The sequence below is a fragment of the Odocoileus virginianus genome, chromosome 26 (assembly GCF_023699985.2).
Source record: "Odocoileus virginianus isolate 20LAN1187 ecotype Illinois chromosome 26, Ovbor_1.2, whole genome shotgun sequence".
Classification (NCBI taxonomy): domain Eukaryota; kingdom Metazoa; phylum Chordata; class Mammalia; order Artiodactyla; family Cervidae; genus Odocoileus; species Odocoileus virginianus.
In genome coordinates this window covers 16,741,661-16,769,289 of record NC_069699.1, presented here as the reverse complement: position 1 = coordinate 16,769,289, position 27,629 = coordinate 16,741,661, and the positions used below count along the sequence as shown (strand labels likewise).

Below are 27,629 nucleotides of genomic sequence, written 5' to 3'. Positions count from 1 at the left end.
GGGCTTTGATGCCAAAAGGCTCTTTTGTCTTTGGAGCAGCCTACATCCCAAATCATTCTCCATCCAGGAAAAAAAAAAGGAGTTTCACTCGGATACTCTCATCTGGGAAGATTTCCTACTTGCATGTATTCCGTCACCTATTCTCTCCTTTCAGCATCCCATCCGATCAAGTGGCCCTGCTTCCTTTACCTTAGGACGCTTCTCTTCTGGCCTTGATACCTTGTAGACATTTCTGCAGGGCATCACTTGTCCTTTGAAAATTTATTAATCAAATAAATTTCCTCTGCAGCTGTTTGATCTTTTTTTTTTTTTTGATACAGATTTCATTGAACACAAATCCCCTTTTTTCTCTTTCAAGAAGTTCAGGGGTGATGTTAAAAAGGAGTTTTGTGTGTGTGAGGGCAGGGTGAGGGGGAACTGTTAGAAAAAAAATGCCAGTTGCATTGTAGAATCCGTCAAAAAGGTCAGAGACACACCATACATTACACATCACTTAGGCAACATGTTCAGCTCTTCTGCCTTATATTTTTTTAAGAATGATCTTTAATGAGCATGCAAAGGGCGCTACAAGAATCATTTCTCCTCAAAAGGATTGTAAGGAGGGAGAGAGATGAGGCAGTCTGTACCTTTCTCATGAATATTTACCGTGTTGGCGCCCCCAAGCCTCTGATATTCTTCCTCTGTCCTCTCACAGACTCTGAAAAGCTCCCATCCTATTATTTAATGAGCCGAAGCTGCAGAATTATAACAAAGCACACTTGAATCCTAGTATCCAATGTGAAAGAAAAGAGCTGTATCTGAATAGTGATGTCTTTCTGAAAAATAATAAGAAAGACTTCTATTGATCCCTACACAGAGAGGGCTTAGGGGGTGTGTCTAGGTGAAGCGGAGAAGAAACACAGTGAAATGGGGCCCTTGGCCACACACAGATTCAGCCACTGATTCAAGTTCCTGGGATCAAATCAGTGTTACTAATAGATGAATGCCCATTCCCAGAATGGATTCTCGCTTGCTATTTGGAAGACTGTTTTTTTAATGTTTACACCAGTGGAGAAATTTAAATTAAATACCAGTTAGAAGGGACAACTTTGATGCATTGGGAAAAGTGATTAGTCTGGGAGGACTTCCCTGGTCCGGTGGCTAAGACTCCACGCTCCCAATACAGGGGACCCAGGTTCAATCTCTGGTCAGGGAACTAGATTCTACAGGCTGCAACTGAAAGATTCCACACAGCACAACAAAGAAAGATGATCTTACATGCCTCAGCTAAGATCCAGTGCAGCAAAATACACACACACACACACACACACACACACACACACAAAAGATGACAAAAGTCACATGTGTATGCACGTCTGGTCTTGAGATTTTAGCAAAGAAAATGGTAATAAAAGTGAAAGCTATTTTTAAAAAATGACTGTCTATTGAGTATTTACGGCATAAGACTAAGCACCTTGTGTACATTATTGCATTTAATTCTCTCTAATCTCTTGAGAAAGGTGTTATTACTTACAATAGGAAGTAGAGGGAGTCTGAATAATTTGATTCAAGTCACACATGTAGGAAGTGTTAGACCTGGGATTTAAAGCCTTTCTAGCGAATTCCAAGGCCAGTTGCTGTGTACTCTGTTAGTTTAATGAGCTGAGTGGACCTGGGGCAAGTGACTTGCCCTCTCTGAACCTAGAGTAGCCTTCCTCACCTGTAAAGTTAGGAAGTTTATTGTTCTGTGCCCTCCAGGTCTGTATTGGTTTCCTATTGCTACCATTAGAAACCTACCATATATTTGATTGTAGTTGTCCAATCTCTAGGTCATGTTCAACTCTTTGTGATCCCATGTTCTGCAGCACACCAGGCTTCCCTGTCCTTCACCATCTCCCGAAGTGTGCTCAAACTCAAGACATATATTTGGTATTAATAGCTTAAATGGCACATGTTTATCACCTTACAATTCTGTAGTTTGGAAGTCTGACACAGGTCCAGCTGAGTTTCAGTTATGGTGAAGACAGAGCTGGTTCCTTTTAGAGGCTCTGAGTATCTGCTCCCTCGGTTTTTCTAGCTTCTAGAGTCCACCTGCTCTCCTGGACTCAGGAGTCCTTTCTTGTGTCTTCCCAACCTCTTGTTCTCATCCTCACATCGTTCTCTTTTGACTCCTGCTGCTTAACTTATAGGGAAAAGGCAGTGGCACCCCACTCCAGCACTCTTGCCTGGAAAATCCCATGGACGGAGGAGCCTGGTAGGCTGCAGTCCATTGGGTCATGAAGAGTCGGACACGACTGAGCGACTTCACTTTCACTTTTCACTATCATGCATTGGAGAAGGCAATGGCAACCCACTCCAGTGTTCTTGCCTGGAGAATCCAGGGATGGCAGAGCCTGGTGGGCTGCCGTCTATGGGGTCGCACAGAGTCGGACGCGACTGAAGTGACTTAGCAGCAGCAGCAGCAGCTTTACTTATAAGGGCCCCTGTGATTACCCTGGGCCCCACCCAGATTATCTAGGTTAATCCTTCCCATTTCCTGATCCTTCCTGTAATCACACCTGCAAGATCTCATTGCCAGGTATGGTAACATTGACAGGTTCTAGGGGTTAGAACTTGGACCTGCCTGGGGGACCATTATACGTCCTGTCACAAGCTCTGATTTTTTTTTAATAGGCAGAAGTGTCATAAAAGTCTGTGCCTGACGCTTGTCAGATAGTGTAGAGTTCTTTTTAGTTGTCTCTGTACTCTGTCTACAAGCTGGACCGTCTCTTCTAGCAGGGGTAGCTGTCAGTCCCAGATTGCAGTTCTGTATACCTCTTATCACTGAGTATATTGTCCTACTTTCTGGACTCTTTTTTAAACTTCATTGTTGTGTTGATTGGTCGTTTGTGTGGGATCACTCTCAGCATCACGCTTGCTTCCTGAAGTGTGTGTGCATGTGTGTGTGTGCTCATTCATGTCTGACTCTTTGCAATCCCATGGACTCTACATCGTCTTCTAGGTTCCTCTGTCCATGGGATTCTCCAGGCAAGAATACTGGAGTGGGTTGCCATTTCCTACTCCAGGGGATCTTCCCGACCCAGAGATGGCACCTGAGTCTCCTGCATCTCCTTCATTGGCAGGTGGATTCTTTACCATTGCACTGTCTGGGAAGCCCTTCCTGAAGAAGACATCCTTTCTTACTGTATCCAGCATTCTCTCTCCTCTTCAGTTAACACGCCTTAGTTCTTTCATCCATGTCATTAACTCAGATACCATATTGGCCCAAGTTCTGTAGAAGCTAATAAGTACTAGCCAGATGCAAAGCTCTGCCACCATCAGCATCTTAAAATTTTTAATGAGAATTATTGAATATGCTTCATCTGTTTACCTAAGATTTGCTTGGCCCCTCCTCTAAAAATAGCAAAATATTCTCAGTGATTCTGTTTCAGCCTGTAATTGATCTATGAACTTCCTTGTAAACCACAGGAAATAGAGCACTGTTTTCTGTTGGAAATATGGATCATGTATTAACTCATAGGCATAGCAGACAGTAATCACATACCCTGAAGCCAGTGATATTTTTCCTATTTCTCAGAGATCATGAGAGAAATAGCACTCAGTTATAAACTTCTGGTGATTTTTCTGTAACTGTTGGTAAGGTAACTAAAATTCACATCTTTTATTCTTTGTATATAGTTTGTCTCTTGTTCAATATGGTTAATATTAAGGAACTTTTCACTCATATCCAACTTTCGAGTTATATATTTTTTTCAAAACAATGCATTAGTCTTTTGAAATTGGCTTCACTATCTAATTGTTCCAAAAATTGTTTTCAGTCTTAAGATAGGCATTTTAAATAAGACCCAAATAGAAAATTGAGAAAGAATCCATTGTTTGTTAAGCATTCACCAGGCAAACTGCTAAGCATTTCAGCCTGCTTATCATTTAAAGCCAATTAGAAATAATCAGCCAAAAATACTTTTAAATGCAATCAGTATTCAACTATGTATTTAAGTGAACTTTTGAGCTTGTTTTTCACTTCTCTTGTATTTCATTTTAAAAATATATTTATTATGTCTTGATTCTTTATTGAGCGCAATTTAGTGTTTGGTAGAAACTAAAATAATAATAGTAACAACAATAAAGCTTAAGATTTTCTCTGAAAAATAATGCATTTAATTTTTATTCCTTACAAGAGAAGACAAAGTAGAATAAAATATTTTAAGACATTAAAGAGTTGAGCTGTTCAAAGGGGGAAACAGATCGTCTTCCCACCTTCTCTACTGAGCACTCGCAGCGCACAGTGGTGACTTGTCCAGGAGTTTCAGGGAGCGTGTTGGGGGAACCTGATAAACTGCAGGGCTACCTCTCGCCTACCTTGCTCATCACCAGGTCTTCAGACTATTCACCAGGGCACGAGAGATCGACGGAATCTTGTTTAACTATAAAATCTGTCATTGTCTTTTCTTCCCCAGGTAGCGCGGGCACCCCAGTCATGTTTAACAAGAACGGGGATGCCCCTGGGCGTTACGACATCTTCCAGTATCAGACCACAAACACCACCAACCCCGGCTACCGACTGATCGGACAGTGGACCGATGAACTGCAGCTCAATGTGAGTTTTGCTTGTCCTTCTTCCTTTGCTTATGAAATGAGTGAGCAGATTTTTAATATGCTCCATGAGGCAGATATGTGTATGAGTATCGGCAAGTGTGCTTGCAGCTTGTTAAGAGCATCAGCAGGGACTGATAACCATAATAATACAACAGTGAGAGCACTGATGATGATGGCGATGATGGGCATGTGTGTGGAGTTCATGCCTGACTATGACCTGGGCAAATCTGTGAGTCATCTCATTGAAACTGAGGCTCGAGTTGCTTAACCAACAAGGTACCAGCTAATACTTCAGTACTTTCATGAGATCTTTCTCATGCTCAAATTATTTTTCCTTCCTTCCTTCCTTCCTCCTTCCTTTATTTGCTCGTAGATTTTTTTTTTCTTTTAATTCATTTTACTGAGTCACTTTGACTTACACTGAGGTTCTCTGGGTAATATCAGTGTTAGCTAATTTCCATAACCTCTCTTTCATTCAAAAGCGTGACCTTGAGTGGGTAACTGGTTCTTTGTGCAAGGTTATGTCAGAGTTCACCAGGAAACCCATCAGGAACTCACCTGTACTCAAACACAGTAAGGTATATTTACCTCACTACATGAAAAACAAACTCCTGCCAGCAAAGCTTCTTCAGGGTGGAGGCGTTCAGTTGAGATTCGTTGAGTCAGGGTAATTCCAAGGTGGTTTTGGGAAGCAAGGACCAGTTTTGGGTCGGGCCATTCTTAGGAAGTAGAGACAATATAATGATTGGGTGTCTTGGTGATTTTGAACTAGGAGATAGGAGGATAAGAGCTGGGCAAGAATGGTCACTAATAATGAAACAGTTTGACCTCGTGTGAATTGGAAAAGGGAGATGTCTAGATATTTTTGTAGTTGCAGAGTGTCCTGTGTATCTAGTTTCACACATGATGGCTTGTTCCCACATAGTCATGGAGTGGCCTTTGTCTGGTTAGCATTTATATTCTTCTGAAGTTTGAACTATGCCTGCCTAGGTGTTAACTGACAGCTCTTCAGCCCCTTTTTTATTTATTTGTGTTTTAATTTCTTACCATTTTAGGTTCAACATTCAATAATGTGCTTCTAATAATACTTACAATGCCCTATTTCAAATTAATGTTTAGTCTAAATGAGTATGCTTGTCTTCCCGAGGAATAAAGAACACTTGGGCCAGGGTCCTTCCACCCTGGCTGGGCCCGGTACAGCTCCTCTTTCTCCCCTCCTGGGACAGAATGTAAACTGTCCAGCCCCAAGCCTGGTGGCTGGGGTCCTGGAGCCTGGGGCTGTGGCAGAGATGCTGTAGGGCCTCCTTTTCTGAGACGTGTCGACTGGGGGGTTGTACTTCAAGAAGTTTTACAGCAGATTCCTTGATGTGGCCTTGAGCTCGCATATAATGTTCACCTGGGATGCTGTGGACAAGTACATTGGGTTGGGCTTATGAATCAGGTAGGGCTCCTTAGATCCAGAGATCTACTTTGAAATAGTAATATATACAATTCGTGATTGTCTTGTGTCCATCAGAGCCCTGTATTACTATGAGTTCTCCAGAGAAGCAACCAATAGGATAGGTCAGTAGATAGATAGATAGATAGATTAGATAGATAGATTAGATAGATAGATAGATAGATAGATAGATAGTAGAAATTGGCTCACATTTATCATAACTACTGAGAGGTCCAAAGATGTGCAGTTGCCAAGCCAGAGATCCAGAAGACTCAATGGCTTAAGATCCAGTCTGGGTCCAAAGGCAGCAGAAGACTGATGTCCCAGCTCAAAGATGGGCAGAGAGAAAGAGGGTTCTCTCGGGCTCAGACTTTCAGTTCCGTCCAGCTCTTCAACAGGTTGTTTAAGGCACACACACATTGGGGAGGACAATCTGCTTGAATCAGTTAACAATTCAAATGTGCATCTCAGCCAGGAACACCCTCGCTGTGTTTAACCACATACCAGGGCACCCATAGCCCATTCAGGTTGACACATAAAATGAACCATCACAAGCTCTGTCCCAGAGAGGTCCTTCTAATGTCTTCCAAACCTGGAAATGATGCCATTAGCTTTTACTGGTGTAGACCTTAGGAGGCCCTTTGGAAATGATTGAGAGTGTGGGTTTTTTTTAGCATAACACACAGAATAGACATCTTGGGGCCGGTACAGCTTGGGTTATGGTTTTTAGAAGAGAGGATTGTGCATGAGATGGGTTGGTCAAGCCACAAGAGGCCATTTACATCCTTTGCACATTGTCCCACCTGGTTCTGCTTGTATCTGGTCAGTTCTTTGCCTCTCAGTGTCCACCATCCCAGTGAGCTGACAGGAAGGTTGTTCTTTGGTTTGTATTTTAATACAAATTGTGTTTATCAGCCATTCAACAAGTCTTTGTTTTGTTTTTTGTACTTTTAAGTACCTGTCCTGCAATAAGCATTGTACAAGGCAGTGGGTGCACAATGGAAATCAAGACAAACATGGTTCTTGTTTGTACATAATTGAAGATCTTGAATAGCATTACATGGTAAACAAGAGATATGAGTGTGAAAACTCCAAAGTGTGGTAAGACGCATGGCAGGAGAGAAAGAATGGTGAAGAAAGACCTTGCAGATGAGGAGCAGATGATGGGGAGAGAATGAGTGATCCACAGAGCAGATCAGAAGTAAACACAGCGATGGTGTCGCTGAGGGAGAGGATGGGGACGAGGGATGAGAGAAGTTAGGGCAGTAGGTAGGAGCCAGAGCCGTCCCTGGGAGACCACGATAAATATTTTAAAGATTTTATTCTGAGTGCATTTAAAAACCATGAGGAAATATTAAACAAAGGAGTGGCTGGCTCAGAATTAGGAATAAAATATTACTTTGTCTGCCGAGAAGGTAATGAATAGTAAACGGCAGGCATGGGAATAGAAAGACTAATGAAGATTACATTGCAGTTGTCGAGCTAAAGGAGGGTGGCTTAGTGAAGGGGTTCTCCACTTCAGTGTGCGACAGAAACCATCTGGAAGGCTTGTAGAGACACATCTGCTGGGCCCGCTCTGAGGGATTCTGATTCAGAACATCTGGGAGTGCGAGGAGACCCAAATTTTTGTCTTTCGAAGGAGTACCTGTGCTATGATGATAGTACTTGGAGAACCACTGGCTTAGAGAATGTGGAACTAGCAGAGATACAATGAAATGAGTGGAAACATTTATGTATGCATTATATATATATATACACACACACATATATAATATGTATATGCATATACAGCTATAATTGCATATATATATATATATATATATATATATATATATATCTTACAGGAAGAATAGCATAATTGGGATTTAGTACTGGAGGTAAAGGAAGAGCAATACTGGGTTTGAAGGAAAATAAGAGTGAATCCCAGGTTTATAGCTCGAGGAACCCTGTGGATGCTCTAATAAGAGAGTAGGGAGACAGCTTGGAAAAGGAGGGGAAGATTGAGAACCCTGATTGAGTCTTCCCAAATCCATGAGGGCCAAAATGAAACAGATATAAGTCTGAAGCTCAGAAAAGAGTTTGGGGCTATAGTTATTTAAAAAAAAAAAAAGCAAGTTGTTAACCTATAAATGGCCTTGAAATGCATTAGAGAAAGAGAGAAAATGTAATAGCAGAGAACCCAAGGCCTTCAAAACCTCATAGAAAGTGTCACAATTCCAGTCCAACTACTCCAAATAACACCCAACTTAAAAGATTCTGTCTCATTTGCCTGGAACGTTGGGCCAAGCTGTATTCTTTGAATTTTTATTTTTGTTTATGGAAGTTAGACAGGCATCTGTGCTTTATTTAGCACTAAATAGGAACAGCTTTGATTCTTCCTTGTCATGCTGAGAGGTTATGGTAGGACGAGCGGCCAGGACCACAGTCAACTGAACCCAGTGGCTGATGCTTGCTATAGGATGCACCTTAAAGTTATGAATGGCTGAGCCAGGGACAGGACTGTTTTTAGACCCCTGAAAGGCTGGGTTAATTCAGAGGGTGAACACTGAGATAACTAGCCTTGCAAAGAGGTTACCCTGTTGATGTCTTTTATAGACTCCTTAAGATACTATAAAATCTGGAATCACGAAGAAGAGGGTGCTCCACCTGTCTCACCTGGAGACCCAGGCCACAGCTGCTGGTCTGTCCAGTGGGCATGTCCTGTCCATCCAGGGTCATCCTGCTCACGATGTTACTTCTGCACTAATTATTCTGATTCAGCTCCAAGTTTTGTGGGAGTGGACTTTTGGCAAACTTAGTTTGGTAGGTTTGCTTGCTCCTAGTCAATGAGATAAAACAAAGTATTTTAAGTAACATGTATGCTTATCATTTACAAAGACTCCAGGGGACTATTTTAGCCCCAAGTGAGATCATCTTAGGAAATGAAGTTTTCAGGAGAGCTGTCTCTGTGGTCAGTAACTGCAAATATGTTTCTTAGCTAGGAGGTGAAAGTTTTAGAGTCTCATGATCCCAGGGTTATAGACCAGACTGCCTAGCATTCTGTACCCTATCCTCTGGAGTTTAGGTGTCTGAGAGCGCCCTGTCTGTTACAGAATGCCACCCTGAGTCCTCACTGCTGGAGTAAGAGCTCTAGGCCCTGCCTCTTCTCGGGCTAACAGATGACCACAGGGTTGCTGTTTGAATGTTTCTTCTCCAACCAGAATTCATCAGAAGGAAGTCATTAGGAAGATTCATTCTCCCACTTGCCACCCATACAAGAAAGAACTCTGCTTTTTGCCTCAAGTTTGTTTAGTACCATGCAGAGATTCTGGAAAATGTTATTCCTGGCAGAGAAGCAGGCAAGGGAATAATGCAATAAATATCCATTGCTTACCTGTAGGGTATCAGGAAGGATGGAGATGTTGGGAGAAACAAGGGGACATGTCCCTGCACTTGGGGTTCCCAGGATAGGATCAGGGCTCTGTAATAGACAAACTCCATTTCAGGGTTTATTTTATTTATTTCCACTCTAAGTGTATGTATGTATGTATGTATGTATGTGTGTGTGTGTGTGTGTGTGTGTACATATATATTTAATTGGAGGATAATTGCTTTCCAATTTTGTGTTGGCTTCTGTTCTACATCAACATTAATCAGCCATAGGTATACGTATGCCCCCTCCATGTTAAACCTCCATCCCATCTCCCACTCCATCCCACCCCTCTAGGCAGTCACAGAGCACTAGGTTTGCACTACCTGCGTCATACTTCAGCATTTACAGGGTTTAAATGGGTGCTGATTTAAGGCACTGACATATATTTGAACTGGAATTTGAAGGATAAGTCATAGTTCCCAAGATGGAGAAGAAAAAATGTTTTAGAATGAATAACACGATACTATGTAGAAACTAGGTTGGAAATATGTTGGGGATAAGGGCATAATATAAAAGGTAGAGTGTTTTAAAAACTACACGTTTATGATGTGAATAAGCTCCACATATATTTTGCATATTAGAAACAAAACTTCTGTCATCCTTTTGGTTATTTGCAGTTAGTAGGACATTTAGATATGCCTGCAATGTAAATTTTTCTAATTAACTGAAATTCTTTAAAATCCAAAAATGTTAGTTTTTTGTTGTTTTTTTTAAGAACTGCCCTTAATAGGCAACTTCCTACAGTGAACTGCACACATTCTTAAATGGAAGATTGAGTAAATATCACTTAACCTTTACTGGCACCTTAGTCTTCAGCCATTCTACAGGGTCGTCATGTTTATAATCTTCTGACGTGTGTGGGGGGCTTTTTAAGAAATTTGTTCCCTATTAAATTTACTTTCTAACCAGAGACTGAAATCTCCTAAAAGTTAGAATCCATGTTTTAATTATTTTTTGTACAATTACTAGCATAGTACCTGACCCTTACCAAGCATTTGTGTTTGTTATGGTTGTTAATATATAAAACCGTGGTAAGATTAATATGATCTCTCTAATGGTAGAAATTTTCTGCGATGAGCAGCCACACTTCTTCCCTCTGGGAAGAGCACCCAAGCTTCCTTTTAAGTCGTGTGGTCTGCCTTGCACAGTTCCTAAATCCAGAGGCAAGACTGGATTTAGCCTAAACGCATCACCCACATTCATAGTGATGACAGGCAATAAACTGTGCAGTTAGGATGAACCACCAGATGCCTGTCAGCCAGTCTGAGACTCCGCCACCTCTCACAGGAAGCCACAGGCAGACATTTGGAGGCCACAGAGCAGGAGCTCCAAGGAAAAGGAGGCAAAGCTTAGAGAACCTAGGTTGGAGGTGACATCCTTTGAGCCCTAGGAACCCTTTGCATGCAAGCTAAGACGCTCCAGTCATGCCAATTCTTTGTGACCCCATGGACTGTAGCCCGCCAGGCTCCTCTGTCCATGGGATTCTCCAGGCAAGAATACTGCAGTGGGTTGTCATGCCCTCCTCCAAGGGATCTTTCCAACTCAGGGATCAAACCCACGTCTGTTATGTCTCTTAGGTCGCCTGCGTCGACAGGCAGGTTCTTTACCACTACTGCCACGTAGGAAGGCCTGGAAGCCACTTACGGTGCTCTCTGGATTCTTCCCTTATCAGTAACTGAAGGAAACCTAAGTGTCTTACTTTTCTACTTACAACCATTTCACTACAGCAATCAAAAATTTAAAAAAAAAAATTTTTTGTTTTAATACACCCAAACTGGGGTAAATAAAATGTCAGTCTACACTTAATAAGCAGAAGTTTTTAAATTTCGTTAAACTGAGGTGATTAAAAATTAATTTTAAAAGTTGTAATTTTGTTAAATATTTGAATCTCTCACCCTGGTTAGAATTTTGTCTTTCACTGGCATTTAAAGACAAAAAGTATGGTTGATTGCGGCAATCACTGTTTAATCAAATTATCTCTTCCCAAATCAATACTTACTTCTACTGCCTATAAAACTCCTAATCACTCTATTGTTTCATAATTGCAGCAGTAAAAATGTTTTAGAAGCCTAATCATGCTTATAATTTACAAAGTATTACATGAGATATGGAGTAATGGATAGCCATAATCAAAGTAATGTTGCCAAAGAGAAAAATAAGTAAGTTGTCAAAATCTAGTACTTCTTTAACTTCGGTTTAAAGGCTGCTTTTATGAAATTACCCCACTGATCATCATAATAAATGACTCATATCTTGTAATGTATAGTTTTGTTATTAGTAACCAGGGCTACAGGCTTTGTAGCTGATCTGATTAAATGGAACTGAGTCTTCGCGCCACCAGTTAGGAGCTGTAGGGGATTACAGTAGTACCAATTTCATAAGGTTATTGCTGGAATTAAATGTAGTAATATATGTAACAAACTTAAAACAGTGCCTGGCACGTAGTAAATATTCAACAAATGTTAGCTATAATAGCAAAAGTAATAATAATTTAATATCTTTAGTGTATCACATAACTGTTGAAAATGTCAATTTCTAGTGCTCAACTGTAATTTGTTTTCTTTATCCCCTGCACCTAGTGTTATGCTTATAAAATGATTGTTCTATATGAAATAGATGAGTGGATAAGCAGACAAACAGGTTTTATTATAAATTACTTAGGAGTAAGGGTGTCATTTTTGATTTAGAATCCCCAGTGCCTATTGCATGAATGGATGAGAAGATGTACCCAGAAATCTACTGCAGTCAGCAATTCTGTATGATTCAGGGGTCCACTGAAGACCTTGGTTCACCAGATGGGTTTCTTCAGAATTGTATATGTGGTCTGTAAGCCAGTTCACATTGCACAGATAGATTTCAGTCTCTGAATGATAGAGGGGAAAAAAAAAGGATGAAAAGGAATAAAAGAATTGGTTTTAATTTTTCCAACTGACTTTTCATTTTAGAAACCTACCTGTGGCTATTTGAGGACACGGTGGGATAACTGTTCTTCAGGGATTGTGTTGGGGTGTGAATGTCTACATTTGTGTTAGTGAAAGTGAATTGATAATCACACCACTGAAACTGCTTCCATCCACCACCCGCCTACGTACCCATCTAGTTTTTAATGTCGCATTGGAGGAAGGCTCAAAACAGCAAAGGATTTAGGATCGTGGCTCTTGTGGCTGGGCCCAGATCCTAGGTCTGTGAACCGGGACAAGAATGGCCTCTCTGACAAGACGGCATTTACCCTGAGACCGGAGGGCCAAGAGTTACGTCCATGTGTCAACATCTCTGAATCTGTGGCATTTTACGCAGGACACATACAAATCCAGTGCAGTAAGTGCTGCCTTCCAGTTGCGACGCAGCCTGAGACTACAGACCCCAAACTGAATACAAACAGCAGGAGTGCTTAAACACTTAATTCCTTGCTAATATTTTAAGAATCAAGAAATTTTGCAAGAATAACCTTATTTTTGGCTTTTCTTTTCGAAATCAGATCAGGCAGTAGTATGCCTTTATTCCATGCTGTAATAGCTAATTGGATCTCAGTAAAGTCTTCCCACTTATCTGTGTCTCCACAGACCCTACTGTCCCCCATTGCCTGACCCCGCCCCAATCTCTGCTCCCTCATCTATTTCCTTATGCCCATAGGCATCTCCTTTCACTCACTAAATCAGGGTGTAGAGTAGATTTCAACTTATTTCCACTTATTTAGTTTCCACACATACTTGACTTTTTATAAATCATCTCTAGGAATTGTTTTTCAAAAGTCAACAATAATACACTAATAGCGGCAGTGACTCAAAACAGCCATAAGAATGTAACAGCTTTTTAAAAAAAAATGGTCAGTAAGTACAGCCTTCTAAAGAGAACTGTTCAAAGACCATGCTTTTGTTTGGAGACATATATTTGTGCAAATTCTGAAATATACCGAAAATGAAAGAAACCGAGATCACCCTTTGTCGTGAGCATTTCTTCTTGTGACCAGTGGTGTATAATTGTGTTCTTTTTATGAATGTCTAGACAATGCATGGTATTTATAATTATCAATATGTTTTCATAAGCATGTGCATTACAGAAGCCTGAACCCCCGTTATTTCTTGTTGGCATTGTAGGCGTTCCAGCAAATCACTTTCGTTTATTAATATACAACTTTGTTCTGTGGGGGAATTGTTGAATTTCATTACTTACTGTGTTTGGAGCTCAGGCAAAATACATTTGAAAGAAGAAGTAATAAGGATGAGTTTAGAGAGCTCAGATGTTATAACAGGGATTCTCACTTATTGCCAATCCAAAATTAGAAAAGGGAAAAGATAAGCTTAGGTACCCTCTGCCTAACCATTTGCTCTGAGAAGCCAAAAATCCAAGCGTGACATGATGATGTTAAAATGGAAATGTAGAGATTAGATTAGAAGTGTTTTCAACATGCTGTGAGATAGTCTTATAAAGTGGGATAGCATCAGAAAGCCCTACATTCTCAACCACTTGTGGCTAAAGCAAATCATACACTATCCTTGAACCCCAGCCCCTTGTATATTTAAAACCTAATCAAGCCAAGCAAAACAGCTACTTCACAAGGACACTTTGAAAATGAATTGCTATAATCTTCCTGATATAAATGAGCATATGGGATTCATGGTCATACTTCTTGTCATATTTCTTGCTGCTGTAAATAATTTCCAGAAACTTGGTTGCATAAAACACCACACCTTTCTTTTCTTATAGTTCTGAGGGTCACAGGTCCCATAGGGATCCCACTGGGCTAATATCCAGGTGTCAACAGAGTTGTTTCTGGAGACTCCAGGGGAGAATATGCATCCTGCTCGTTCTGGTCCTTGGCAGTATTTAGTTCCTTTTGGCTGTGGAACCGAGATCTCTGTTTCTTTGATGTCAGCCTTGGGTTGGTCCTAGCTTCTTGAGGCCACCGTGATGCACTGGCTGCTGTCCGTTTCTCCACCTTCCAAGCTGGCAGTGGTGGGTCGAGTTCCTCTCATGCTTCCCCTGCTTCCTGCCTCCTCTCCCGTGGTTGTGTCTACCACTGACTCTCCTGCCTTCCTCCTGTACTCTGAAGGGCCAATGTGATTATCCTTGGCTCATCCAGGTAGTCCAGAATAATCTTATTTTTAGTCTGTAATCTTGTTCCATGTGCAAAGTCTCTTTTGCTGTAGCATATTGATAAATGAAGGAATTAAGATATGGAAATCTTTGTTGGGGAGACAGGTAAAGGGGGCAGATTATCTTCCCTAAGAACTGTTCTTTACTACCTAACTTTGTTTTTCTATGAAATCTGTAAAATTCATACTGTCGTTTGGTCACTAAGTCATGCCCAATTCTTTGTAACCCCCATGGAGTGCAGCACACCAGGCTCCCTGCTCCTCACTGTCTCCCAAAATTTGCTCATATTCATGCTCATTGAGTTGGTAATGCCATCCAACCATCACTGCGGCCCCTTCTCCTTTTGCCTTCAATCTTTGCAGCATTGGAGTCTTCCAATGAATCATCTTTTTGCAACACATTTTCATTATTCTTTTAATTTTTTATTTTTATGTTCTTTAATTTCAATATACCTCTATCATTGTCATATTTAATTAAATATTTTTGCGCAGTGAAAGTTTAGTCACTCAGTCATGTCCGACTCTTTGCGACCCCATGGATTGTAGAGCATCAGGCTCCTCCATCCACGGGATTTTCCAGGCAAGAATACTGGAGTGGGTTGCCATTTCCTTCTCCAGAGGATCTTCCCGACCCAGGGATCAAACCCGGGTCTCCCACATTGTAGGCACTCCACACTTCACCATCTCAGCCACCAGGGAAGTCGCAGTGAAAGGTTACTTTCCAATTACGGTTATTACAAAATGTTGCCTGTATCCCCCATGTTATAAATATATTGTTAAACCCATCTAAAATAGATAATGTAGCTGTGTAAACAGATAAGATTTGTATGAGATTTTCTGAAGCATCTTTAGTATCTGTCTTGACTTGTTGGTGGCTCAGATGGTAAAAGTTCTGTCTGCAATGCAGGAGACCCGTATTCTATCCCTGGGTTGGGAAGATCCCCTGAAGAAGGGAATGGCAACCCTCTCCAGTATTCTTGCCTGGAAGATTCCATGGTCAGAGGAGTCTGGAGTGCTACAGTCCATGGGGTCACGAGGAGTAGGACAGGACTGAGCTACTAACACTTAGTATCTAATTGAGCTAATCTGTTTGATAACTGTTCTAATCATATACCTAGAAAAGCATAGAGAATAACCCTGAATTAAGAACCCTAAATTAATGATAAGCAGACATAATCTCTCTCAAGTGAGGCCTCGGGATTGACGAACAAAAATGTAAGTAACACAGTAGGAGGCGTAGTTAAGCTCTAAAGGAGAATTCTGTTCACCTGCAGCCCTGTGCTAGTGTAGCCTCCACAGTCTTGAGCATTTTGCTTTCATTGCATCATTTCTCCAAAGGACAAAGCATAAATGCAGAGAAAGAGAATAGATTGGCAGTTCCTGAAACAGTTACACATAAAATTGCTGTATGAACTAGAAATTCCACTCTTGGATGTTACCTTGTTCTGACCTTCTCTGGTCTGTACTGGAGGTCATGGAACAGTAGAACATCATAGTAAATAGCCTGGAATTTGGAAGCTGTTGACTGCTGACTCCCTGACATGGCTACCAAAGTTGTCTATTGATAATGCAAAGTTGAGTTTGTCGTTTACTCAGTAAGGGGGCCACCATCTTCAAAGAGTCTTTGTAGTCTCAGGAGAGGGAGGTCAAGAGCTGATACTTTTGAAATTTGGGGGTCTAGAATAAGGCACTTTTTTTCAGTGGGGGAGGTTTGATCAGAATTGGGCAAAGTCCAAGATATTTTAGTATTGTATTAGATCTAGCGAGATGGGTTTTGAAGCAAGTCTTTTAGCATAAACTTGTTTGATGAGAGAATATATCCCAGTTGAGTGATAATTGGTCCTGAAAATGAGCTATTTACTCTGATTGAAATTTATTTTTGTTTTTTGGAGTGATTTATTGTGCACGTGGATGGATTTTCAGGAAGTTCCTAAAACAAACCTTAAAAAATACATATTTGTAACTTTCATCTTCCTGATAAGAATTTCTTAGATTGTAAAATCACATTAGCATAGACAGTTTTACTTTCCTTGATTCTTTTAAGGTGGGTAGTTGCAGGCAATCTGTTCTGAGGAGGTAGACAGAGTTAGAATCCTTTTAGTCTCTGATAAACCATCTGCGTTCAGAGCCATCCTTGATGGAGGTGTGGTGGGCTACTTGGTGGCATCATTTTTCCCCACCATCAAGGTTCATTCTTGTCCCAGTGTCTTGGGCCACAATGAAAAGTGAAGCTTCTCTCCCTTTTCTGCTGTCCCCCACCCTTCAGAACAAAACAGCACAACCGCTGAGCATACGTCACCCTAAACTACTCCAGTCACTTAGACAAGGCAGCCCCATAATCGATGCTATTACAGCCTTCCTGTTTACATTGCATTGTCTGTCCTCAGAAGGGGCCTTCGTCTAAGAGAACTCATTTTTCTGGTTACTGCACCTGGGAGGCCCCCACCCCCAGTTTTCTCAGGTGAGCCCTGCCATTCCCAGGGATGTTTTGCTCATGCCATCTTTAAATGTCCTGAATTTGATAGGATCCTGTCTACAGACAACTTCTCCAAAAGATTCTTCAGTTGAGAGTAGTAAGCAATCCCCTAAAATCTAAATGAGCAGCGTCCCCCCCCACCCTTGCCCAGCCCCTCAGTTGCACAAGTTCAAAAGTGTGTTTCTCATGCCTGGAAACAGAATCTGGCTGATCTTTACACTGCTGCACAGCCAGTTTCCCATTGTTAAGAATAAAAGTGGCTTCAGTGAACTTCTGACCCCAAAATTTACCCTCTCTCATCTGATTGATTATGGAGCCCAAAGAGAAATCTCTGTCCTTCTTGGAAAATGGGGAGAGGGGAGCCTAGGAGAAGTAGCCATCTCACTACACCCTTTGTCTCATGTTTCAGAATCATCTCACCCACTATTCAGACAAGCTCTCTGGTCAGTAAGCGTTCGTTCCTTACAACCTCCTGAACAAACGTTCGTCCACTCATCGATGTGGGGGTGTTTTCATGTCCCTACTTAATAGTCCTTTTAGCTGTGACAGTGAGGAAGAAGCAATAGGCAGAGAGCAAGAAAGACAGAAAAGATGCAGTGGGAAAATACCAAGTAGGCAAAACTTCTCATAAATAACAAAGGCATTCTTGATTTATCATGTGGCAATAGTATAACAGAGCCTTCACAGTAACTGAATGGGACATGGAGATCTTTATCTTAGCAGGGAACATGATGTCTGCCATTTGAAATCACGCCGTGGAAGCGAGCTTTAACACAGTGATGGATATGCATGGGAAAGGTAAGTGGTTCTTTGAAATTGCCCTGAAATCATTTATGCTCCAACAAGAAGCTAGCTCGCACCGAAGTTGGTGAATAGTCAGTTGCATGATTTGTGTGTATATTTCCTGATAGTTAATTTTTTTTCTATTAAAAGTATAGATCACCTTGACTATAAATGCCAGTTTACAGGATTCAATCAAGAGTGCCAGATTATAATAACAGGAGTCTGGCAAGAAGGGGTGGAACCAATAGCTCTTCTCTCTCATCACTGTTATTGTTACACAAATGAGTGTCATCCCACTTGATGTGACTGTCTGCAGAAGACTAACTGATCTGCTTTGTAGCCATTAGCTTGCATCTTATAGTGAAACTATTGAAGGTTCCCTGAAAGCCTTGCAAATTTTCACCATCAAGCATCTTACTAGGAATAACCAATATTATGAGCATTTTGATAATGGACTATTCAGGATTTAGGGATTGTGTGTTTTGTTTTGTATTTAAATCGATCCCGACTCTAAATTTGTCATAAGAGATAAGTAGAGCTAAAGTGGCTGAGAGGGTTATTTGTAAACAGGAAAATACTAGGGATTCTTCTGTGTGACCTTTCTAGAGTCATACCTGCTTTCTCTGCCTTAATTTTCCTTTCTAAAAAATGGAGAGGAGTTTAGTAGGTTAATGTGAACAGATATCTGCTGACATAGGTCATCTCTGAAGAGGCGGTATGACAGTGTTAAAACACAAGGGTTGAGCAGGCAGGCTGCCTCCTTTTCAGTCCCAAGCTTCCCCACTCTCTAGTGCTGCCATTCAACTTGCTTCACCTCACTTAATTTGCTTCACTTGCTTGTCTGTGAAACAGGACTCATAGGGACCTGTCCCAAAGGACTGTCATGAGACTCAAGTACATGAAAAGTGGTTAGGATGATGACCGATACAATAATATCACCCAAACTCTTTGCCAACTTGATGTTTGTGTGGACTGCTATTATATCTGTTACTGCTTTTCTTAAAACCTGAATTGACCTTGTTTCTCCTTGGTAGTAACATCCCCACCTATCTCCCTTTCCTCCGGATCAGGGAGGAGGGTCCTCCTCTCACCTCCTGCCTTCTCTGCCTGTGGCCTTTGTCTCCCCCAGCCCCGATGCTCCCGTCACACAGCCCTCCTGAAAGTGTCTGGAATCTGTTGCATGCTCTCTGACCTTTCTCTATCTTGTCACATCTGTCAAAATGCCATAATCCACTGCTGAACTGAACACTGGCCCCAGAGGGCATTCTGGCTTCCTTGGAAAGACAGACCTGCATCAAACGTTTTCTCTGCCTTTTCCTCCCAAGAGGGGCTTCCCCTCTCCCCATGGCAGCTTTGTTTCTTTTACCTCCTCCTTGAAGTTCTCAGAGGTCCTGGCCCTCCCAGCGCCCAGCACTTGTCAGACACGGAACTGATGCTTACACGTTAAGTTACACAGTGGTCAAATAGTCCAACCTTGGATCTCTTCCCTGGAAGCAACTTGCTTCATTTCAGAGAACTTTGCAGTTGCGGTGTAAGGAGAAAGGATATTGGAGCAGGCTGAAGTGCCTTGAGCCAAAGTTTATTCATAAAATGCACCCAACAGAGTAAGGTGCCCAGCTGCCCTGAAAAATGCAGCTCCCAGAGCCTCAGAGCGCAATGTCACCCCAAGAGACAGCTGAGTGGGGACAGGAAATTTTTCCATAGACAGAGACTCAGGTAGTGTTAATTACCCTTCTCCCATCCTTCCCAACCCTGCTGTATACTTAAGACTTCTTACCTCTTTAATTCCCTGATTCCACCTGGCTTTCAGAATGAATCACTGGAGACCAGTTACTATCCAAAGTGGTTATTTTCAAAAGACACACATGTATATGTGGCCAGAGATAACAGACTGAACTGTGTTCAATAACTTCTTTAGGAATGAAAAACCCTCCACAGAGGCCATAGCTTTGGGGCTACTGTCAGCCTGCCGCGCGTGTTGATCATTTCTTTCTGAGATGTGTATCTTCATTATTTCTGTTCTCCTCCTCTTTACTGTGATCATCACAAAGAAGAGTCATCCTGGGTTTCTTTCTAAAAGATGCCTTTTGAAATTTAATTTAAATGTCTTTGACTCCTTTTTTGCAGCCATTTCTCATGGGATTGCTAATTTCCCTTTCTCCCTGCAAAGTTTGTATCTTCCAATTAAAAAGTGAAATCACATACGAATATATTCAAGAGACTTCGGTACATATCAGTTTCTAAGCTACAGCATGATATGAAAGGGGTTCTGGTGTCCAGTTGTTGCATCCAAAGGAAGTGTTGGTCTTTAATCACAAGCCCTCATTCCTTCCCCCAGAAGAGCAAGCTCAGAGTGTCAGGAAAGGTGACTTCATTAACGTGAAAAATACGGCTGTCCAAGTTTCAACGTGAACTTGGCTGCCGTTGTTTATCTGTTCGGCTGGCACTTCCCTCGCAGCCATTTTCCTTTGTTCAGATCACTGAACCTCACACTGATAGCGCCTTTCAGTAACCGTGAATTTGCAGGCTTAGTCTTTCGCAGGCCAACTGGAGGGAAATCTGGGGAGTTACTGACCTGTTGAAACACCATATGTTTCTGCCATCTTAGGTGGAAGTCTTCACAGCTAAGCGCTGGGCTGTGTTTCATCAGCTCTCATGCTACAGGGAAGGCTCTGACTGGGTAATTGCTCATGGCATTAAAAATTTATGTTGGCCAACGTATCACACAGACATTTATTTTTCAGCTGTGAGATGAATGGGGCCTTGAAAAGAGAAAGGAGGGGGAGAAACATGGGGTTTAACCAGTAAATATCTTTGCTTGTGCTCCTCCTTCTTCCAGGAACATCTACTGCAAATATTGAGTAACGAGTGAAGTAGATCAGTAGTCACCAGTCCTTGCTAGACAGGAGTCCTGGGAGCTTCTTACTTCTGTTAACCCTTAAGCCACTGGATCATGGGCAGACCTAGCAAAGCCCTGGAGGAAGGGGGACCCTGGAGGGAGGAGGGCAGTGCTGCTCACCAACTTGGGGGAGGGCATTTTTGTGTTTTAACAACTCACAAGATTATTCCTGTGTATATGATTGCATGCGAGTCCTGTCTCAACCTGCCTCCTCCAGGCATGCCGTTGCCTATATGTCCTTGCAGGTGTGGATCCAACGTTACTGTCTCTGCAGAACCTTCCCTAATTCCCAGCTTATTCTACTCAGCATCCCCAGAGCACTATAACCACGACTGAAGGCATATGCCCAGGGCCAGAGAACAGTTCCATCATGGAGGAGAAAAGAGTGTGACCTCTGGAAGGCAGTTAACCTCTCTGGGCCTCAGTGGATACGCCTGTAAAGTGGGGACAACAATACTGTCCTGAGGTACTTCCCCCAGAGGCAGATTATGAGACAAGGGTTTGGGTGAAGCATTGAGGACATGATGGCAGTAAACTTGCAAGAGGATAGGTCAGGAAGGGCGTCCAGACAGAGTGGATTTGCAGACAGGCTGTCATTGTGAGTGCCTGGAGCCAAAGCTCACTGGAGACTCTGAGAGAGTGTCTAGAACATTCTTAGAATCACGGCAAGGAAGCTGGGGGACTTCATTTGCAAACCCCATGCCTTGCCGGCTTAGGGATGCTCCATGGACACTGTCTCCCCAGCATTTTCACCTACACATGGCCAGAAACCACCATCAAAGAGGGTGACAAGGAATGCCAGGGTCAGCTTGTTGGCAGAGTAGTTGGCGTGTACCAGGACTATTCACCAGGAACTGATGACCTGAGCCAACAAGTATGAGTGGATAACAAACAACTCCTCTATAATTACCTCCTTCGTAGAGTTTCTGTGATAATCTGTGCAAAGGAGCTAGCACCATGTCTACCACATAGGACCATGAAATCTTGGATTAATAACAATTAGTCATATAGGGAACATTTTGGTTACCGACTGTATGCTGACCACCATGCTATGTGCTAACTCGTTTAACTCTCGGGGATAATTTATTAGATAGGTACTGTTATTATCCCCATTTTACAGATGAGGAGCCCCAGATCTTCAACTACATTGTCGGTCAAGCTTGCCTAGATGATTAATGAAGGTGATACATACACCAGGCCTTCTGGTTTCATAGTCTGCACTCATAACCACTGTTGCACATGACCGGTCTGTGAGCAAGAGGAAAACAAAAATTGGTTGAAAAAGAGCTTTAGAGTCACACGAATGTTAACTTACTCTTACCTTACCCTTATTTTGCTGCTCAGGAAATGTGTATGACCCCAGGAGCAGACCTCTAGGATAAAGGTCTTGGCACTTTTCTGAACTTGGACCAGACCCTTTCATTCGAAAGACATGGTAGCTACTGGGCTTGCGGTACACAGAGGCCATCATTAGTCAGGATCATTTACTTCAGGTCTTCCGTGTGCAGAGAGTGGTTGCCGGGACTGGGGGGAGTCACGGAAGAGGTGGGGGAGATAGGATCATCCATCACAGAGGCCCGCGGGATAGTACACATGCCCACATACCTCCACAGGTGGCAGAATTGAAAACTCAACATGCAGCTCAGCCAGGCCTCTCGAGGTAGCAGAATTGGGTTCTTCTTCTGCCCTTGCAATGTCTCCCACAGGTTGCAGCTGGTGAAAATACAGATTTCAAGCCACATAATAGAAAAAGAAATCAGAGAGTGGGGTATGGAAAATGGAAGGGCCTGCCCCTTCATACCCAGTAGAGAACTCAGTTACACATAAACAAGCCTCCCAGTGAGTGGCATTAAGCTGGGCTTCAGATTTAGAGCTGTGTTAACAGCAACTTAACCACTCAGACTGAGCTTCAAAATATGAAATTGGCCCGGTAATATTCAACTTACCGATGTGTTGCATTGTTAACTAAAGAACTACGCCGCAAAATGATGCTCCATCAATGTTATTTTCTTCCCCTACTTGCACTCTGGAGGTAGTGATTCACTGTGAGAGTTGAAGACTTATTGATGGTTGGGTATAGGAGATGTTATATGTAGAGTTTAGAGTGTCAGTTATTATTATTATTATTTTGGTTGTGCTGGATCTTCACTGCTGGGCACAGGCTTTCTGTAGTCGTGACGAGTGGGGGCTGTTCTCTAGTTGCTGTGGTTCCTCTTGCTGCCGAGCACAGTCTCTAAAGCACAGGCTCAGGAGTTGTTGCTCAGAACCTTAGTTGCTCCACAGCATGTGGGCTGTTCCTCAGTGAGGGATTAAACCATGTCCCCTGCATTGGCAGGTGGATTCATTTCTACTGGACCACCAGGGGCGTCCTGGAGTTTCCATTTTTGCCATACATTTGGATAGATTGCCATACATGCTGCTGGGAGTGAATGAATGGGATGGATGTTGAAATCGAGATTACCAGAGGCCACAACCACCTTCAAAATTCTGACTCACTAAAAGCAGCAGCATTTAGTGATGGAGATAATTCTGAGGTAGATGAGCTGTGGCCCACACTTTGAGAAACACTGGCCCACATAATTAATATAACGGTCAAATAACTACTTATATAAATTTAAAAACAGATTTAGAAAAGGAGACACATTTAAAGATGGGACTATGTCCATGAGAGTCCAGAATGGTTACCTAGATTAGAGTAGTGCAAAGGGTGTGAGTGGGTGGGTAGGCTTGAGAGAAGGCCACAGGTTGCATCAGTCTTTTTCTTTCTCAAATCAAGTTCAAAGTCATCCTTTAATTCAGTGCATATGATAGGCAGCTAGTGAGATAGATTGGGAATCCTAGATTTGTCAAATAATAACTACAAAGGCTTAAGCAACTTTTATGGTCTCTCTGGGCCTTAGATTCCTTGGTTGAGAAAGAAGGAATAATATCCAGTTAATAGGGTTGTTTAAAGGATTAATGATCGTTATCACTGTGACTAAGCTCTCAGTATTATTTCGCAGCAGAAAGCTTTGTCAGAGAGAGAAAAGAACTCATGTCTGTTACTGTGGATATTGACCATGCATACTACCTGCTCAAGGCTCTCAGAGAATCCAGAGGAAAGATTTGCAGTGTCGCTGGGCTGAGCATATAGGCTGCCGCCATGCAGACTGCCCTGCTCTGAGCTGCAGAAAGCGCTGGAGCTGTGAATGCACTTCCGAGGTCAAAGCATTTTGCTAATTAGAAATTAATATTTCACACCAGGGCAGGCGAGTTGGGCCCTGTGAACCCAGTGAGTCTGATTAAATGTGTCTCAATCTCTAGACACTGCCCTAGACAAAATATCTGCCACCTGACTGCTTCCGAGTATCATCACATGCCACCTTGTTGAACTGCAAATAGGAGAAGAAATTGATACGTAGGTGACCCATTCCCATGAGAGTTGGTACCAGCAGTTTAACTCTGCCTGGGAAAACTGGGGAAGGTCATTAAGAGTCAGTGGCCTGGTGTGCCGCAGTCCATGGGGTCACAGAGTCAGACACGACTGAGCGACTGACCTGAACAGATGTGAGTTAGGACCTAAAGAAAGACAGTGCCAGAAGGGACCAGCATGTCCTTAGGCAGTCATGAGGCACTCCCTGATTTGGGGGAGAGGCAGTGATCAGAGAGGCCGGAGGATGCCAAGGAGACTGTGCTCTGTATAGGCCAACAATAAAGTCCAACTGTGATGACCATTTATAGCAATTAGGGTGACTGGATTCTTCTCTGGTAGAAAGTTGATCTAGGAATAGAGGACATTTAAGTGAGAAAAATGACAGAAAGAATGAGCAGCATTTACTAGTGAGAAGTTAACCAGCAAGCTCTCAGAAGCGCTCTGGGGACACATTAAGGATGTGGTTCCTTTGTTTCTGAGGTTCCCTGTGTTCCCTCTTTTCTGAGGATGTTTTTTGAAATAAGTGACGTTAACCAAATTATGCATTCTTTAGGAAGAGAAAAGAAAGAACTAACATTTATTGTATGTAAACTGTGTGTTAGGCTTCCCGTTGAAAATTTACTAATATCATCTCACTCAGTGTTCCCAACAAAGTTAAGAAGTATGCATTTCTTGAATTCCCATTTCTTAAATAAGGAAATGAGCAATAAGAAAATGAATGATATGAATCTCTTCCCAGCACATTCATTGATTCATCCATTTACCCACTAGATATCCATTGAATACCTGTTAATTCAAGCAAGATTCTAAATACTGAGGGTTCAACCTTAAACTGGAGGGAGTAGGTTTCTGGTCCTGAACAACAACACAGCATTAGTGGGCTGTCAGAGAAATTAGTTGCCCAGTCATGTCCGACTCTTTGCAACCCCATGGACTGTAGCTCATCAGGCTCCTCTACCCATGGAATTTTCCAGGCAAGAGTACTGGACTGGGTTGCCACTTCCTATTCCGAGGAGTATTCCCAACTCAGAGATCGAACTCGCGTCTCTTACATCTCCTGCATTGGCAGGCGCATTCTTGACCACTAAAGCCTCCTGGGAAGTCCGATGTGCAGGATGTGGCATTAAAGCAGTAAACACATTAAAAGTTCCCCACAGATGCTGTGAGGCGATGAAATGGGGTGATCCAACGCAGAGGAGTGCTTCAGGGTGGAAGGCAGGCGTCTTTGAGGAGATGACAGGTGAGCTGGCATGGGGGTGAAAAGAAGCGAAGACACTGATGTGGATACAGAGCAGACTTGATGGAAGAAAGAGAAAGCAACAGAACTCTCAAGGAGGCCGGACCCTGGTGGGTCCTGGGGGCTAAAGTAGCCAGTGCGCTGGTGGAAGGTGAGCAGGAGGGAGAGACAGCGGCAGGGCCCGTGGTTGTCAAGGACCAGGGTGTCTCGGGTCCTGGGGGGAAGTGTCTATGCTTCCATCAGAGTACAGTGGGAGGTCATAAGGTTTTTAATTAGGATTCTATCACTGGTTTGGGGACTGAGGCTAGGTAGAGTACAGAAGTGGGAAAGGCAGTTAGGCCACTTGGTTTTTATTATTCCAGGTGAGAGAATGATTTATAATGACTTTAAACTGGAAATCCCAAAGAGTAGAGATATCTTTTAGCATTCGCAGTTTCTCCTATCTTTTTCTCTATATAGGTAGGTAGGTAGACAAAGATATATCAGTATATGCTTATGTCTACACACACATATTAATATATCAGTATGTGTATATATAATACATATATAATATACATATATATGTATATAATATAACATGTATATATAAAATAAATTATATATTAAGTACTATATTATTTAGAAATTATAAAACACACAAAATAAATATTAGGAAACTGCTAAAGAAGAAAGAAACATTTTAAATAATTTATTGTTTTAAAAGTAAAAAATCACTCTTGCTAAAATCTCACTATTAAAAGCACTGGTGACTCAGATGGTGAAGAATCCACTTGCAGTGTGGGAGACCTGGGTTCTATCCCTGTCTTGGGAAGATCCCCTGGAGAAGGGAGTGGCTACCCACTCTAGTATTCTGGCCTGGAGAACTCCATGGACAGAGGAGCCTGGTGAGCTACAGTCCATGGGGTCACAAAGAGTTGGACACAACTGACCAGCTTTCAATATAATGGAATGTGCTCCATCCTTTGAAAAAGTCAGTATTTGGTTTAACACCTTCTGATCAAGAGATTGAGAGACCTGGCTCTGAAATCAGTTTATTTCCAAACTTGTTTTTGAATAGTGACTAATTTCTTTATGAGAAAGCACTTCATGAAGGAATAGCATGTCAATGTGACATACCTAGGCTTCAGTGTGTTACTAACAGTAGTGGAGCAATCTTTACTTTTGATTGTCTTCCTGATATGTTTGATTTTTATGTGTGAACTTTCTCAAATCTAATTGGATCGGAATATTTTATATACTTAAATGGCACTGAAAAGTGAAAGTGAAAGCGGCTTGGTCACGTCAGACTCTTTGCAACCGCGTGGACTCATCCATGGAATTTTCCAGGCCAGAATACTGGAGTGGGTAGCCTTTCCCTTCTCCAGGGGATCTTCCCAACCCAGGGATCTATCCCAGGTCTCCTGCATTACAGGCATAAATGGCACTGAAGAAGGAATTTTTTAAAAGTGACAGTTGTGCTATTATCTTAATGTTCAGTTGTCTAGTAGTAATATTTTTATTCAGTCCAAAGTCCCATTTGAATCCATTTGTCCATATTGTGAGGCTTACTTTAAATTGAATAATGTCAGTATACTAAATAGAAGACACGGCAGTTCTCATTATGTGTGAAAATACGTCTCCTCAAGTGCCCAGATCTGGAAGAATCATAGAATAGGGATTACACACTCCAAACCCCTAGATGTGAAGATGATTAAAGGGAGGCCCAGATAGGAGGCATGGCTTGGAACATCCTCCACACATTGCTTCTTCGAGTTACGTGGCAGGCACTGTGCTTAGAACTGGGATTCAGCAGGATCAGAAGAGAAATAGTCCCACGTTTAATATGCTTATGCAATTTCCTTGTAACTCAACCTCACTGGTCTCTAATGCTGACAAATTTAGGACTAGATAGTGCCTTCCAGCCTCTTGTGGCAGGGCTCCTGTATTCACGCTCTTGAGCACTCCCTTCCCTGTGTGCGTCAGCCAAACTAGTGACTCACTTCTAACATAAAATAGACAAAGGTGCGGATGTTCATTTCTGAGGTGTGGTTACATACCGACTCTGGCATCTGCATCGGGTGTTCTGCCTCATGCTCTCCCTTGCTTACTCCGGGAGAAGTTAGCTGCTAGGTTGTGAGTTGTCCTGTTGAAGAGACACACATGGCAAGGAGCTGAGGCTTCCTGCTGACAATCAGGAAAGAACTGAGGCCCTCAGTTCAACAGCCATGTACTGTCGGCAGCCACATAATGAGCTTGGAAGATCACCCCCTTTCTGAGACTCCAGAAGAGACAGGCCCAGTTGTCATCCTGGTGTAGCAGTCA

The 27,629-nt window shown here is 42.3% G+C and overlaps 1 protein-coding gene across 8 annotated transcripts in view; it reads left to right on the top strand.

The window, feature by feature from the left end:
* GRM7 (glutamate metabotropic receptor 7) overlaps positions 1-27,629 on the top strand; it is an 871,847-nt gene that overhangs the window by 578,652 nt on the left and 265,566 nt on the right. For all 8 annotated transcript variants that reach the window (XR_011483650.1, XR_011483651.1, XM_070455619.1 and 5 more), the window contains exon 7: positions 4,437-4,576. Coding sequence is in view for 6 of the 8 variants with exons in the window: in XM_070455619.1 (XP_070311720.1) it covers positions 4,437-4,576 (140 nt within the window). In the remaining 2 variants the exon portion in view is untranslated. The remainder of the gene's footprint in view (positions 1-4,436; positions 4,577-27,629) is intronic.